The sequence below is a fragment of the Brienomyrus brachyistius genome, chromosome 18 (genome assembly GCF_023856365.1).
Source record: "Brienomyrus brachyistius isolate T26 chromosome 18, BBRACH_0.4, whole genome shotgun sequence".
Lineage (NCBI taxonomy): Eukaryota > Metazoa > Chordata > Actinopteri > Osteoglossiformes > Mormyridae > Brienomyrus > Brienomyrus brachyistius.
The window spans coordinates 3,730,272-3,744,404 of NC_064550.1; the positions used below are offsets into that span (position 1 = coordinate 3,730,272).

A 14,133-nucleotide genomic window follows, 5' to 3' on the forward strand; every position below is an offset into this window, starting at 1 on the left:
TTAAATCGCATAATCACTCATTCAGCCAGTTTAACTCTGCTGTCTTATTTCACTTGTGTCAGCATATGGTTTAGTACATACCTCAGATTTAGGTTTGTGGTTTGATGCAATTTCAGCACAAATATTGCTTTAAAGCTGTTTATTATTGAAACTGCAAACACAATAAGGAACCTGTAAGCCAAAGGTAATGTGTCAAGGTGTCTGAGTAACAAAGCCTCAAAACACTCATTTGCACAAAAGAAAAATAAATATGTATAATAAATAGGAACTCAAAAATAAGACTATATCATAATAATCATGAATGAACTAAATCCTTTCTAAATTCAGAGTATGGAGGTGTATCTGTAGTAGGGAGGTGTCGATCCATATTGAGTAGTTTTATTCTGAAAGTCAATTCTAATGTTAAGATAATGATTTTTTTTTACCTGTTAAATTAAATGTTGACAGTATTATAGGGAGTAGGACATGAACTGCTGCCAGGCAGACCCATCTATAAGGAGGGAGAGAATCAAAGAGGGGGAAGACTGAGTAAATAATCAGCATCCTTATCACCCCTACCTCCCCCCTACCCTCACTCGGTACATTTTATCATCCGGGTTGGGTCAGAACCATATATCTGTGTCGGCACCAGTATTGGTGATACCAACCTTTATATTACTTGGTATTGAATCAAAAAGAAAATCAGTGGTATCACCAATTGGAATCTGTAGCAATAAACACCCAGGTCTGAATTTCCTGACAAAAGCACTTTAAATGCCACTGGGAGACTTACTTCCAGTGGCTGTTTGTACCTGGCTCTCACCCTGCATGCACATAATGTCCCAAATGAGATTGGACATTGGATAAGCTTCTAGCAGCTCCTGCTTCACCAGTAGGACTGTGAGCAGCACTAACTGTCAGCTGCAATTACCATAATATTTTCTGTGTTTAACATCCATCCATCCATTTTCCAAACCGCTTATCCTTCTGGGTCGCCGGGGGTCCGGAGTCTATCCCGGAAGCTATGGGCACGAGGCAGGGAACAACCCAGGACGGGGGGCTAGCCCATTGCAGGGCACACTCACACACCATCCGTGTTTAACATCTATTTGTGAATTTAGGTTTTGCCCATATCAAGTGGGTGGAGATTTCAAGTCCAGAGAGTACAAATCCAGACCAAGATTTGAGTACTCTGTGACTGTGACTTCTTATACTCAACTGGCTGGTTGAAACAAAATCTTGGTCTGGATTTGTACTTCCTGGACCTGAAATCTCCACCTCTGGTCAAGACATTTAGGAGCCAAACGTACAGTCCAGTGTCAGAATGCTATGTTTTAGTCATGAGTATGAATACTCCAACGGGATAATGACCTGAAACATACCTCAGAGCACCTAGGAATGGATGAGAAGAAAACATTGGACCATTACCTTGTGGTCCTGATCTGAAACCCACTGGACTTCAAGGCACATATCAAACCTCGCAAAATAAGTTAAAAAGGAAAAATATGTGTTTTGAATGTGAAATAAAGAATGAATTTACTAATACTTTTATCGGTTTCAATTTAATTCTGAGTAAAAAAGGTACCACTACTTGATCATGTCTGTATGTGCCCTTCGATGAATTAACAACCCATGTTCCTTGGTCTCATGCCCATTGCATCCTGGGATAGTCTCCAGGGGACTCTGATGACAACAAGTGGTTGGAAGATGGATGGAAATAAAAGACCACTTCACTGATGAGGGTGTAAACAAAGCTAAGACCACATACACTGCAGTCATTAATTTGGATTGAACAATTAAGTATTTTAAGAATGAATCTCCTTTTTCTCCATCAGGTGTTTACTGGGATTTTCACGGCTGAGATGTGCGCCAAACTTGTTGCCATGGACCCTTACTACTATTTTCAGGAGGGCTGGAACATTTTTGATGGCTTCATTGTGAGCCTCAGTTTGATGGAGTTGGGCCTTGCTAATGTGGAGGGCCTGTCGGTGCTGAGATCATTCAGATTGGTAATGTTGCCAGGCTTTTAGTATTTATTTTGTTCAAAATAAGTCAGTGATTAAGCAGATATAGCTGTTTTTTTTGTTTTTTTATATTCCTTAATTGACTTGTGTGAGTCTCTCATTTTCTCCTTTCTTCATGGTCATCACCATCTCCCTTTGCCCCCACAGTTGAGGGTATTCAAGCTCGCCAAGTCCTGGCCTACCCTGAACATGCTCATCAAGATCATTGGGAACTCCGTGGGCGCCCTGGGTAACCTGACCTTGGTACTGGCTATTATCGTCTTCATCTTCGCCGTGGTGGGCATGCAGCTCTTCGGCAAGAGCTATAAGGACTGTGTCTGCAAGATAGCTCTGGACTGCGAGCTGCCCCGCTGGCACATGAACGACTTCTTCCACTCCTTCCTCATCGTGTTCCGGGTGCTGTGTGGAGAATGGATAGAGACCATGTGGGACTGCATGGAGGTGGCCGGCCAGACTATGTGTCTCATCGTGTTCATGATGGTCATGGTCATTGGGAACTTGGTGGTGAGGAAAATCCCCTTTGTTTATGTACACACAGCAGTCGGCCATTAACAAGTAACTGCTATGCCCTGTAATGCGTGCATTTGCTTAGTGATAAGACCTGTTTGAGAACAAAAAAATGTTTGATGAACCTGTGTGTAGAGCTTAAATGTGATGCCTGTCTGGTTTTCCGCAGGTGTTGAACTTGTTTCTTGCTTTACTGCTGAGCTCTTTCAGCGCAGACAACTTGGCAGCAACAGATGACGATAGTGAGATGAATAACCTGCAAATTTCTATCAATCGTATCAAGAATGCTATTGCCTGGGTAAAATCCAAGGTCCGTTTGCTGATCGCCACCATCCTGAAGAAGAAGGTGACTGACGAGATTAAGCCACTGGATGACATGTATGATAAAAAGCTCATCATCAACCACACGGACATCAATAGGGAGCTTGATTACCAGAAGAACGGCAATGGCACGACTAGTGGGATTGGTAGCAGTGTGGGAAAATACATGATCGATGAGGACCGCATGTCTTTCATCCACAATCCCAATCTCACCGTGCGGGTGCCAATTGCTGTGGGGGAGTCAGATTTTGAGAACCTCAACACGGAGGACTTCAGCAGCGAGTCGGATGCAGAGGGCAGCAAAGATGTGAGTAAGGCTGTTTGTCTACACTAACAGTTAATGAGAACTTGCACTTCTAGCATTTGAGGAAAAAGTCAGATACTGAAAGCAGCAAAATTATCATGCAAACACTGATGCTGAAAGTTATAAATTAACGGGATTTCAACATGAAGTAATACAGAAAAGTGAACAAAGGTCAAAAAAGCGTGTGAGTGAATGCCATGTCATTCTTATATGCTCATACAGCCATGCGCAGCTGAGGAGACAGTTCAGCTACAAATAGCATAGATTAACCATTACTGAACTTCATTCAGGAGATGTATTTTACAGTCCCTATTATTTTTTCTAGACGTTTGCATTGCTGAAATATCTTGCATTCTCTGGGTTTATGCTCACCTGATATTAATAAATGAATACAAACTGGTGTGAGTTAAGAAAGCATTGCGATAGCAGGATAATTCCCATGCTCAAGAGATGAGCATTGGCAATAATATTAAATAAATATACAGGTGAACTATTTTGAACACTGTTATGTACAGTACTGTGCAAAAAAGCTAAAGTTTTACACCACCATGAAGATCATTGAAACTACATTTCCTTTTACTGAACAGCACTGTAACTACTATGCATCTTAATCTGGATACCTGGGAGGTTTCAAGCAGTTTAATTTGTCATAAATATAATTACTAATTTAATAGCAGTAGTAGTCTGTTGTCCTACAGTACATAGAAGTCCATAATAATTTAAAAATAGTAAATTATACATATTTCCTTCGAAGCAGAAATAATCATATGGCATTAAATAGGAAATTAGATAAATAAGTCTGTGGGTTAAGCCTCTGTTGCAGTGATCGGAAGGTTGCTGGTTCAGGGAATAGTCTAGGCAGAATAGTCACATGTCTGTGGGTCCATGAGCAAGATCCTTAATCCCCAGCTGCAGGGGTGCTACACACTGGCTGACCCTGCACTGTGACCCCCCCAAGCTTACTCTCACTTGTACATGTATCTTTGTGTCTCATGGAGAGCAAGTGGGGTGAAGTGAAAGGAGAATTTCCCCAAGGGGATCAATAAAAGTATCACTATTATGTTCTAGCACATTCAGAGTTTATTGTGTTCATGTTAATCATGTTCAGAATGTCTTCAGTTCTGTTTTAGAATGTCAGGTACAATTTAGGTTCTAGAGCAGAGGCTGCCAATCTTATCCACAAAGGGTCAGTGTGTGTGCAGGTTTTTGGGATAACCTTTAGGCCAGCTGTTCAAACCCAGGTGTCAGGACTCTTCAGCCAATCAGCCCTCTGATTAGTTATATAATTAGGCAGTCGGAGTGAAAACCCGGATACACAGCGGCCACCCCTGCTTAGTTGCAATCAGTAGCTAGAAAAGCACATTGCATCTTTTTGTCTTAAACAGACAAATGTTTATTTCAGTTAAGGCTGATACTTGCCTGAAGCTTAACATTACTAGTTGGCCAGCCGTTCATGCTCATGAGAGTTTTACTTACACAAAAGTGTTCTGAGAACAGAAGGAAAAACGAGTGGTTCAGAGAGATAACCAATCCAACTGTAAAAGAGGATGGTCCAAACCACTAGAGGAGGTGGGACCAAGGCATCTGATTGGTTGGTCCCACCTCCTCTAGTGGCTTGGATTCTCCTTCACTACAATCTGGTTATCTCTCTGAACCATTTTTCATTAAGTCCTCAGAATATTTTTGTATAAATAAAACTCCCACAAGTGCCTGGAAATGTAACAGAATATGGCCTCTGTACCCTGTTTATGCTCTTTTTCATATATATACTGTATATGTGTGTGTGTGTGTGTGTGTGTGTGTGTCTTGGGATGCACTGTTAACATTTTAACATTCACGACAAAACTTAAATTTGCATGCATACAGTATAGAAAGTCTCTGGGTTTGAGAGTCGCCATGGTTTCATTTTGGCCAGTTTCTGTATTTTACCTATAGCTAGTAAGGTGGTGCTCACCCTGCAGACATACATTTGTCTGTTTTTTGTGTTCCTGACAGTATGATTCGCACAGTCTGCGTATGTGACTTCATGCATGTTTTAAAATAGTATGACTCACTTGCTTCCGGTCTTTCTGTTTGCATACAGCACAGTCGGTATTTACGGAGCCCCAGAAGGGACCTCTGATTTTTTTTGTAATGGCTGGCCGGAAGAAATTCAGAACAGAATATTTTCAGAAGCAAGACAAAAATGATTTCAAACAGTGTTGTGTGCCTCTGTGTACAGCATCCTCAAAATTTAATGGCAGTTTAAGTTTGTTCTGCTTCCAAACTCTATCCGAGCCAAGAAAGCAGTGGATCGTAAAGATCCACCGTGACAATTTTACACTCTCGGTGGTGGAACAAATAGACTGCTTAACAGCAGCAAAGAACAAACTTGCGTTTCTCACCCTGTTATTCCTAATTTTTTAGGATTTACTAAATGTAGGTTTCCCAGGAACCTCGCCGCTATTAATTTGTGTAGTGGCTCACTCGTCTTCATCAATCTGTAGCTTGTCATTTTTAATTTAGCAAAACTCTTTAGAATGTGTCACAGCATTTGGAAAAGTTACTCTAGTACCATTAATGCAAGTCTTGATGTTGATGTGACTATTTTGGCAAAGAACAATGCCAGAGAGTTGCAAAACAGATGCCAACAGCAAACGTGGAAGACAGATGGTGTTTGAATTACCACAACTTCTCCCTTTGCCCAGTTGGATGATACCAGCTCCTCAGAGGGAAGCACTATCGACATTAAGCCAGAGATGGAGGACGTAGTGGTGGTGGAGGTGGTAGAGGAGTATTTGGACCCAGATCCATGCTGGACAGAAGGTGAGGTTCAAACCACTGCCTTAAATCCCTTACTGGATAAGTATATAATTGATCCTTATGATGGCTGAAAATAAATCTGCTGTGATGTTTCTCTGTCATAAAGAGCATGTGTGACGCTGATGAGACAGGTGCAGCTCTGTGACATAGGTTTGTCCTTTCACACAGCTTGTGTGGCACGGTACAAGTGCTGTGATGTTCCCATTACGGAGGGCTGGGGGAAGTACTGGTGGTACCTGAGGAAGACCTGCTACCTGATTGTGGAGCACAACTGGTTTGAGACCCTGATTATCTTTATGATCCTGCTCAGCAGCGGTGCACTGGTACGTGTAGCATGTAGACATTCACGGATGGAGAGACAATAGCACATGTGAAGCATCACTGTGAAGCTCATCTTGTGCAAACGTACAGTACATACAGTGTGAAAGTCTTAGGCGGTTAAAGTAAATGTTCAAAGCTATTTTTATGGGCAGTAAGTGTATATTTGTTCAGAACAGGAACATATGTAACATTAGAACATATGTAAAATAAGAGTATCACAGTCAAACCTTACAGGAATTTATTCTTTTCTCCATAAAGTTTGATATCGTGTTGGATAGCTAAATGAACACTGTTTCAGTTCCCAGACCTCTCCTCAGGGGTACCCACATTTTATTTTTAAAAATGTTATCAACAGCTCAACTAATTAATCAAATTATTTTTAATATTTTAGGCTGTAAGAGGTGTACTAGTGATCAAGTAAAAAAATACGATTTGAAGAGGAAAGGTTTTGAAGTGGCTGAGCTGACAATTTTAACAGACACAATTTCAGTTTTATACCAACATGAAGATCATTTAAACAAAATTTTCTTTGATTGTCTAATTTTCGCATGAGATATGTGAGCTTTGAATTTCTAGCTCAGTTTTTGAGGTAGTAGGTTTGAATAATTACCTGTAATTGTGTAGTTAGATATTGGCAATTGGAGTTATAGTGGCAAAGAAGACTACAGATAAATTAAAACATACAGACCTTTTAATTATAAGCTTGAAAATCCCTGGTAGTATTTAATTAATCAAATACTCATTTCCGCAATATTGCACCAGCTTTTAGAATTAATTATTTTTTTTTTGATTAAGTGAAAGGAATTTGGCTGAAATGACAGGAGTGAATTGTCAGTCTGTGATTTTAAGTCAGTATAATGTCCTGTGACTGTACACCCAGGTCAAACTGCGAGAAACAATGACTTGTATCAGATATAGGAGAACGGTGCTTTGTTACATTGATTACTGTAGCGTGTAACTTTGTCAGGCTTTTTTATCTAGGCCACCTTCCAATGCAAAAGACAACATTCCATGTCATATAAAATTTCTAGAGGACGAACTGAGGCATGGTTAATATAGAGCAGTGCTTTCGATACATTATGTCCTTAACATGCCTCTTGGTTCCCCCAGGCTTTTGAAGATGTGTATATTGAGCAGAGGAAAACCATTCGCATCATTCTGGAGTACGCTGACAGAGTATTCACCTACATATTTATCCTGGAAATGTTGCTTAAGTGGGTAGCCTACGGCTTCGTCAAGTATTTCACCAATGCCTGGTGCTGGCTGGATTTCTTCATTGTGGATGTAAGTATTAGTTTTTTCATGTTCAGTCATGACGCCACTTCATGAAAAAGTACCGCCCTTTCATTAGAAAGAATTGTTTCTTTAAGTTGGTTATAAAAATTATTTCTTTCCTCATATGGACATGTTTTAAATACTCTAGGAATGTTTTAGAATCTTGGAATCTGATTTTCTTTTTAGGATTAAGTATAGTTGATTTTACTTAAATCACTGAAACTATAGATTTTAGTCTGTCTAAGAAAAATGGGAAGCTGAAAATTTTTGCTACATCCTTTGATATATATGCTGCGACCCTATGCTGTATAAATGGCATTGGAGATGGATTGATATCGATTACTGACTGTATCACATTTTATTACATGGGAGAATAATTATCCTGAAAAATTATATGGAAATAGTTTTTAATTCTGCCTTCCCATTAATTTGAGGCAATGAATTGTGTACCAGATCAAAAATTGCAAAACAGATACAAACACCTTGACACCCTCTCTACTGTATATAAGGACGTACACTATCTCTGTGTTTTCCTTGGGTTGCCATGATAAGCTTTTGCTCAGGCAGTCCTGTTAATTGACAGGCTTAGGCAGAAAACAAGAGGTCATGAATTAAAGAGGCGAGGACTGAAAAATGAAATATGGCATCCTGACATGCAATAGGGACACATTTTTCACTGCAGAATTTTCCCCTGGGGTCAGTAAAGCTTATCTCAGCTCATCACATCTTTTCTTATCTTATCTTGACCTATCTATGTGAAATTAATTAGTCATGTCAGTTAGGAAAAGTACTATATACATTCCCCACATTAAGCATAAAACATCTACTGTGACACTTTCAATGCAGTGATAAAGCCTGGAAATATAGGCTAATCAAATTTCTACGGGACATTTATTCTTTCAGGTCCAGAATCACTGTAATACTATATATATATATTTTCTGGCCCAATATGTCTTGATGCTGGTTGTATCTTCTTGGTTGGCTCATCTCCATGGCAGTTACATAAAGTCTTGTCTTTTTCTGCATTTTCCAAAGTCACATGTAGAGCTGAGATGCTTTAATATTAAAAGGTAATCATCTACTTACAGATTCTAATGTACTTGACAATTATACATACATCTTCCATATCCACTTTTCCAGTACTGGGTCACAATGTCATTGACGGTTATCTTTCAGGAAATATTTTTTCTTGTTATGTGATTTATTTTCAGTTCTGAAAATCAGAACTCTATTCTTATTATAGATACACCTGTTCTAGAAGCGTCAAGTACTGGTATTTCTCTGTAATTAGCCTCTGCAAAAACACTGACGCCCAAAACAGTGCATTGGAATTACTGACTAATATTCAAGCATCACTCAGCCCAGCAGGAGGTTTGTTTGTCAATGTTAAACTATGTCTCCAATGTGTTTGCGTATTGTGGTTGTGTCCTCGATGTTTCTCACTCCATGTCCCTCTTGCAAGCCAACTTCTGAACTCTTTTGAACTTGAGATATGGGGTTTGGAATGACTGGTCTGCTTGGTGCCCTGTGCGTGCCAGAGACTCAAACATTTTGACCCAGTTACAAAAGCTACCACATATTCTTGGAGACTGTCTGTAGAAGATGGATGATGCTTAATGGGAAAGGTGATTAAAATGTAAGCACACTTTCTGTCTACCGTAAAATAAAACAAATGCAGCAGATATCTTGAGGGGTTTGATATAAAAAGGAAAGGTCACACAGAATGGTTAACTCTTGTGTGACTGTTACACTGCTATGTGGACGACATATGGAGATAACTTCGGTCATATTTTAAAAAACGGCAAAGCCCTCACTGTTATAATAATTGATGTTAATCTTTAACTAACCCCTCTTATGAGAACAAAGTTGATCTCTAAAAGAAGAGCTTTGGATGCTGGGGCATGTGCTGTTTTGTAATCCACCCAAATTGTTTTGCAACTTGACAGACATAGAGTTACTATTCCTAGTATTGAAATTGTTGCCTGCTGTACTACATAGTATTTCTGGGTTATTATGTAGAACCACGAGAGTTGGAAAAGTACGTAAGGTACCCTGAGGTCAGTATAAGGATCCAATTTTTATCTAGCTGTCAGATTTTAATCAGTTTTATGTTGTCATTGGTACCCTACCTACCCAGATTTCTGAAATTTGAGAGATGCCTGAGCTAAGCTTGCTATGGCTAGCGGCTGATGTCACATCACTCTCCTCCTGCACATCCCCAAGCCCACATATTGCTTCAAACCTTGCTGACTCATTAAGAGGAGTGAGCTGTACATGCCGCCCGCTCTCCTCACCATTCCCTTTGCTTCACTTTCTGTAAACTCTCTATAGGGAAATTATAGCTATGTGACATTTTGACTGTTAATGAAAAATTAGTCATCCAAGCTATAATTGTGTCTTGGTGTTTCGGTCATTTAAGAGCCCAGTGAAAGTGGGTTGTCCTTCAACACCTGTCTCTCCTGCCTGTGTTGTTTGATATGGGAAATTGTTCTAATGAACTAACGACAAGATTTGCCACAGCTGGTCGTTCTTGACAGATGTAATAACAAATTACTGATAGTCTTTGTTGTTTGCTGTTTATGTGGTGAAGTACATACTGGGCCTAATGTGAGACGGAGAGAGTGGGTTACATTTAGGAGAGTCTGTCCATGTTTTCTGTGTGTGTTGTATTTCAGTCCTTTTATGTTTCACTATCTTGTGTATTTCTTGTAGGTATGTGATTATAGTTCTGTTGCTATGGAGATGCCACATGGGTGTTATAATTGAGGAATTTATGTAACTTTTTTATGGCCCATTGCTTTTAACATCACTATTAATCATTGATAAGAATAGCTGGCTTGTCATATTTGAGCTCTTGATTTTCCTTACTACAATGGAAATAGTAATATTATATTATTTCCTACATCCCTCGCAAAGAAAATATTAAATAATTGTATGAACTGAAAACTTACCTTAAAAGGGATAATCTGATACTGTCATCTACACATTTTAACTGCACAATAACTGCTAAGTAAAATATACATTTAGCCAAAAATTTATGGGGCCCTATGATTTCTGTGATGCGAAAAACAGGCAGGATCATGGAATCAAGGCATTAAAACAGTATATACTTATCAAAAAGTATGGATTGTACAGAATTTATGGATATTATTCATTTTCCCACTACAGGAACTTTTTTTCCAGAACCAGGACTTTTTTTTTAGGTATCACATACTCTGTTGCATTTCCACCACGGGAACTTGGTCCGATTGTAGTTCCTCATAGGTTGTTCTGGAACCAATTTTTTACTTCCTACTTAGGACTAGGTACTTATTTCACCACATATTACTGGGAAGGCGTTTACAGAGATAGCTTGTTGATTGGTTGACCACAAGCACCGTGACTAACTTGAAAGTTACATGCAAGTGTGGGGAAAAGAGATAGAAGTAGTGAAGGAGAAACTGTGCAGATGCAATTATTTTTGTATCTCAATTCTCAAATGCATTACTGAATACCTTTTTGGTTGCATCTCGATATTTCTGCATCAGAAAATTCGATGAATAACCAAGATTATTTTGTTCAATATCACTGGTGTCGGTAATTGTCAGGGCAGGCGTCTTCTTGCAGAGCCCGGTCATTCTGTCACGTCGGGTCCGCTCGAGCATGGAGCAAGGAAGCAGGACAGAAGCAGTAGTAGGATAACGTGGGGATTTATTAGGGACACAAGATGGCATACTGGCAAAATACAATGTTAGACTTCAGTGACTGGACTAGGGAAACAAATGTAATGCTGACTTAAATACACTGAATTAATGACAGCAACGAGAAACAGCTGGTAAACATGGGGGTTCCACATGAGGTTAACGAGGGGGCGTGGCACACGGAGGGAGCGGACGATCGGGGCAGGACAGAAACTTGCCAGCGCTTATTAGTGGAATAACGTTTTTTATTCGATGGAAAACAAAAGATTGATCTGCTGGCCAGATTTAATAATGAATTATAAATATGTCACAGGTCATTAAATAATATGCTGTGGCGATCAAGTGGCAAAGGCATTGTGAGGTGGACAGGAGGCCTGTTATTGTTCAATCCTTAAAAGGACAGCAGAAAAACACGAGACAAAAGTGGATACAAGCAATAGAGACAGAGCACAACACGTCAGAATTAACAGAATTGGAGAAAAAAGTTTTTTTTTTAATTTTTTTAAATTTTAATCAGATTTCATAGGGCCCTATATTTATTATAACAAATAGGGGTAATTGCTATACTTTATATACACCAATATAAGCCATTACGTTAAACCACGGACAGGTAGAGTGAATAATCTGATTATCTTTTTAAAATGGCAGCTGTCAAGGGTGTCATTATATATTAGACAAGTAAACAGTCAGGTCTTGAAGTTGATGTACTGGAAGCAGGAAAAATGGGCAAGTGACCTGAGTGACTTTGACAAGGGCCAAATTGTGATGGCTAGACGACTGGGTCAGAGCATCTCCAACACAGCATGTTCCAGGTACGCAGTGGTCAGTAGAATAAGTAGCTACCAAATGTGGTCCAAGGAAGGCCAACTGCTGAAGTGGCGACAGGGTCCTGGGCTATCCGGAATCCCGGATATGAGAGTGGGCAGGCTGTAGGCTTGTGGGCCCTCCATTTGCCTTGTTTCTTTTTGTTTTGCTGTGGTTACAGAGCCACAGATCTCATTAACCTTGCCTTGCAGAGTACTGTCAGAGGAAGGAGGCACCTCAGACACCCATACTGCTGGCCTCGGGGGCCCCAGGGGTCCTTGCCCCCAAACATGGGCTTCTCCATGGGGGCAGGCTGAAGGTGAAAATTACCCCAAAGACTGTTCTGTAGATAAAGGCGGAATCTTTATTTTTCTCATTCAATGCTGGGGGGAAAAAAACATTGGGTGGAACTCTTCGGACAGCTGTTGCGGAAGCTGTCCTGTGATCGGTACCATAAAACACAAAAGCATTCCAGAATTTGGCAGGAAGTGTCCGACAGACCAGTGTGCTTCACACAGAATTCCAGCATTCCAGTGTTGCTCCTAATACACATTTTTTCAGTATGTTGCATATCATGAAAATCATTGATGGAACAGTTAAAAATTTTTTGGAAGTATGCAAATTATAATGTCGTGTAATATAATTTTTTCGAGAGGCATGTAGCCGCAGGAGGGGCCTGAGAGAGCGTGTCCTCTGTCGGTACCCAGAGCACTCTCAAGCCCCAGAACATCATTCCGCTGGATGGCATTTTACGGAATGCCAAAAGCGTCAAAACGTACTGCTTTTTTTGCATTAACATGCTGAAAATTACTAAATGTGCACGTTAACATGTCAGTTTTGAGCTTGTGAATGTGAAAAAGCCAAACATGTTTTGCCCCTTTTGATAGAGGAATTCCTGTGTTTCTGTATAAAAGACATACTGGAATCCCGGATGCCGCAGCAGACCCAATGTCATACTTATTTACTAATCTATTAGCTTAGACTTTAGACCTTTTTTTAGTCGGTTAATTTACAAAAGTGTGATCATATCGACTGGAAATAATATGAAATAATAAATAACAGTATTCTGTAGATGGACAGAATTGTTTAATATGAGATCTTTTTGTGACATAGAATTCAGACGTACTTGAAGGAAAACATGCGTAGTCTGTAGTTAGGAGTGCAGTTCGACACATGTACATTACGATATAATAATTAATTTATAAATTATTAAGCCAGAGCACACACGCATTTAAAGAACGACTGGCACAGTAGTAAATCGTAAACAACGGATCCTGTCGTAACATCGTTACGTCCTTCGGGAATGACGTATTGGGGCTTGAGAGCGGAGCATGTGTTGTCAGGCCCCTACCGCGGACTAGTGTTTGGGAATTTTTCGTCAAACAAAAATGTCCTTGCAGAGCTGTGTTAAAACCAAGTTAAGGCCAAGTTCTGTACAATTAGCGATCACAATACTGTGGCTAACCACAATAAAGCTTTCGCCTTTGAATCCCTTATCTGTGACCTTGGTCAGCTTTGGGTGTTGTGTCCTTTTGTAATGTTTTTGCCAAGTAGTGGCTCGGTGGAGCTGTTCTCAGGTCTGTTTATATCCTTTTATGACTGTTTATAACTGAGTTATCTGCTGGCTTCTCTGCCCATCCACCAAGTAACAGCTACTGCCACAAGCTGCATTGTAGGTTCCTGAGGTACAGTGGACATGTCTGCTGTTAAAACGTCAAAATGTGTCTGTGCAACTCTGAAGCCAAACATAGTCAAGCCAGAAATCAGCATGATTCCTGGCTCATTTTAATGCCAGCATATTGGCCAAAGTTGTATACCAGTTTTATTTAGTAAGCATCTATTGACTTGGTTTACTTGCTGAAGTATTTCTGTAAAAAAAAAAAATGCATGCTCTGCTTTAGTATGATCGGCAAAAGTTGTTTTCATGGCCCAGAAAGAGGAAAAATGTAAGAACAAATAGTGAATGTGGCAGGGGCTGTGGTGACAGTATGATGCCACGTATCCATGGGGTGATAGCAAGCACTCTTTTCAACTTTGTTATTGTAAGAGTTGATGTTAACTAATTCTTATTTTAGGTGCTGTCAGAAATTTAACCAAAATTAAAAATACCCCATAA

The 14,133-nt window shown here is 39.9% G+C and overlaps 1 protein-coding gene across 4 annotated transcripts in view; it reads left to right on the top strand.

Annotated features, from left to right (window-relative positions):
* The window catches only part of LOC125712546 (sodium channel protein type 8 subunit alpha-like), a 76,889-nt gene that overhangs the window by 42,381 nt on the left and 20,375 nt on the right, over positions 1-14,133 (top strand). For all 4 annotated transcript variants that reach the window (XM_048982713.1, XM_048982715.1, XM_048982711.1 and 1 more), the window contains exons 15-20: positions 1,815-1,988; positions 2,151-2,507; positions 2,680-3,138; positions 5,823-5,940; positions 6,106-6,260; positions 7,369-7,542. In XM_048982713.1, the coding sequence (XP_048838670.1) occupies positions 1,815-1,988; positions 2,151-2,507; positions 2,680-3,138; positions 5,823-5,940; positions 6,106-6,260; positions 7,369-7,542 (1,437 nt within the window). The remainder of the gene's footprint in view (positions 1-1,814; positions 1,989-2,150; positions 2,508-2,679; positions 3,139-5,822; positions 5,941-6,105; positions 6,261-7,368; positions 7,543-14,133) is intronic.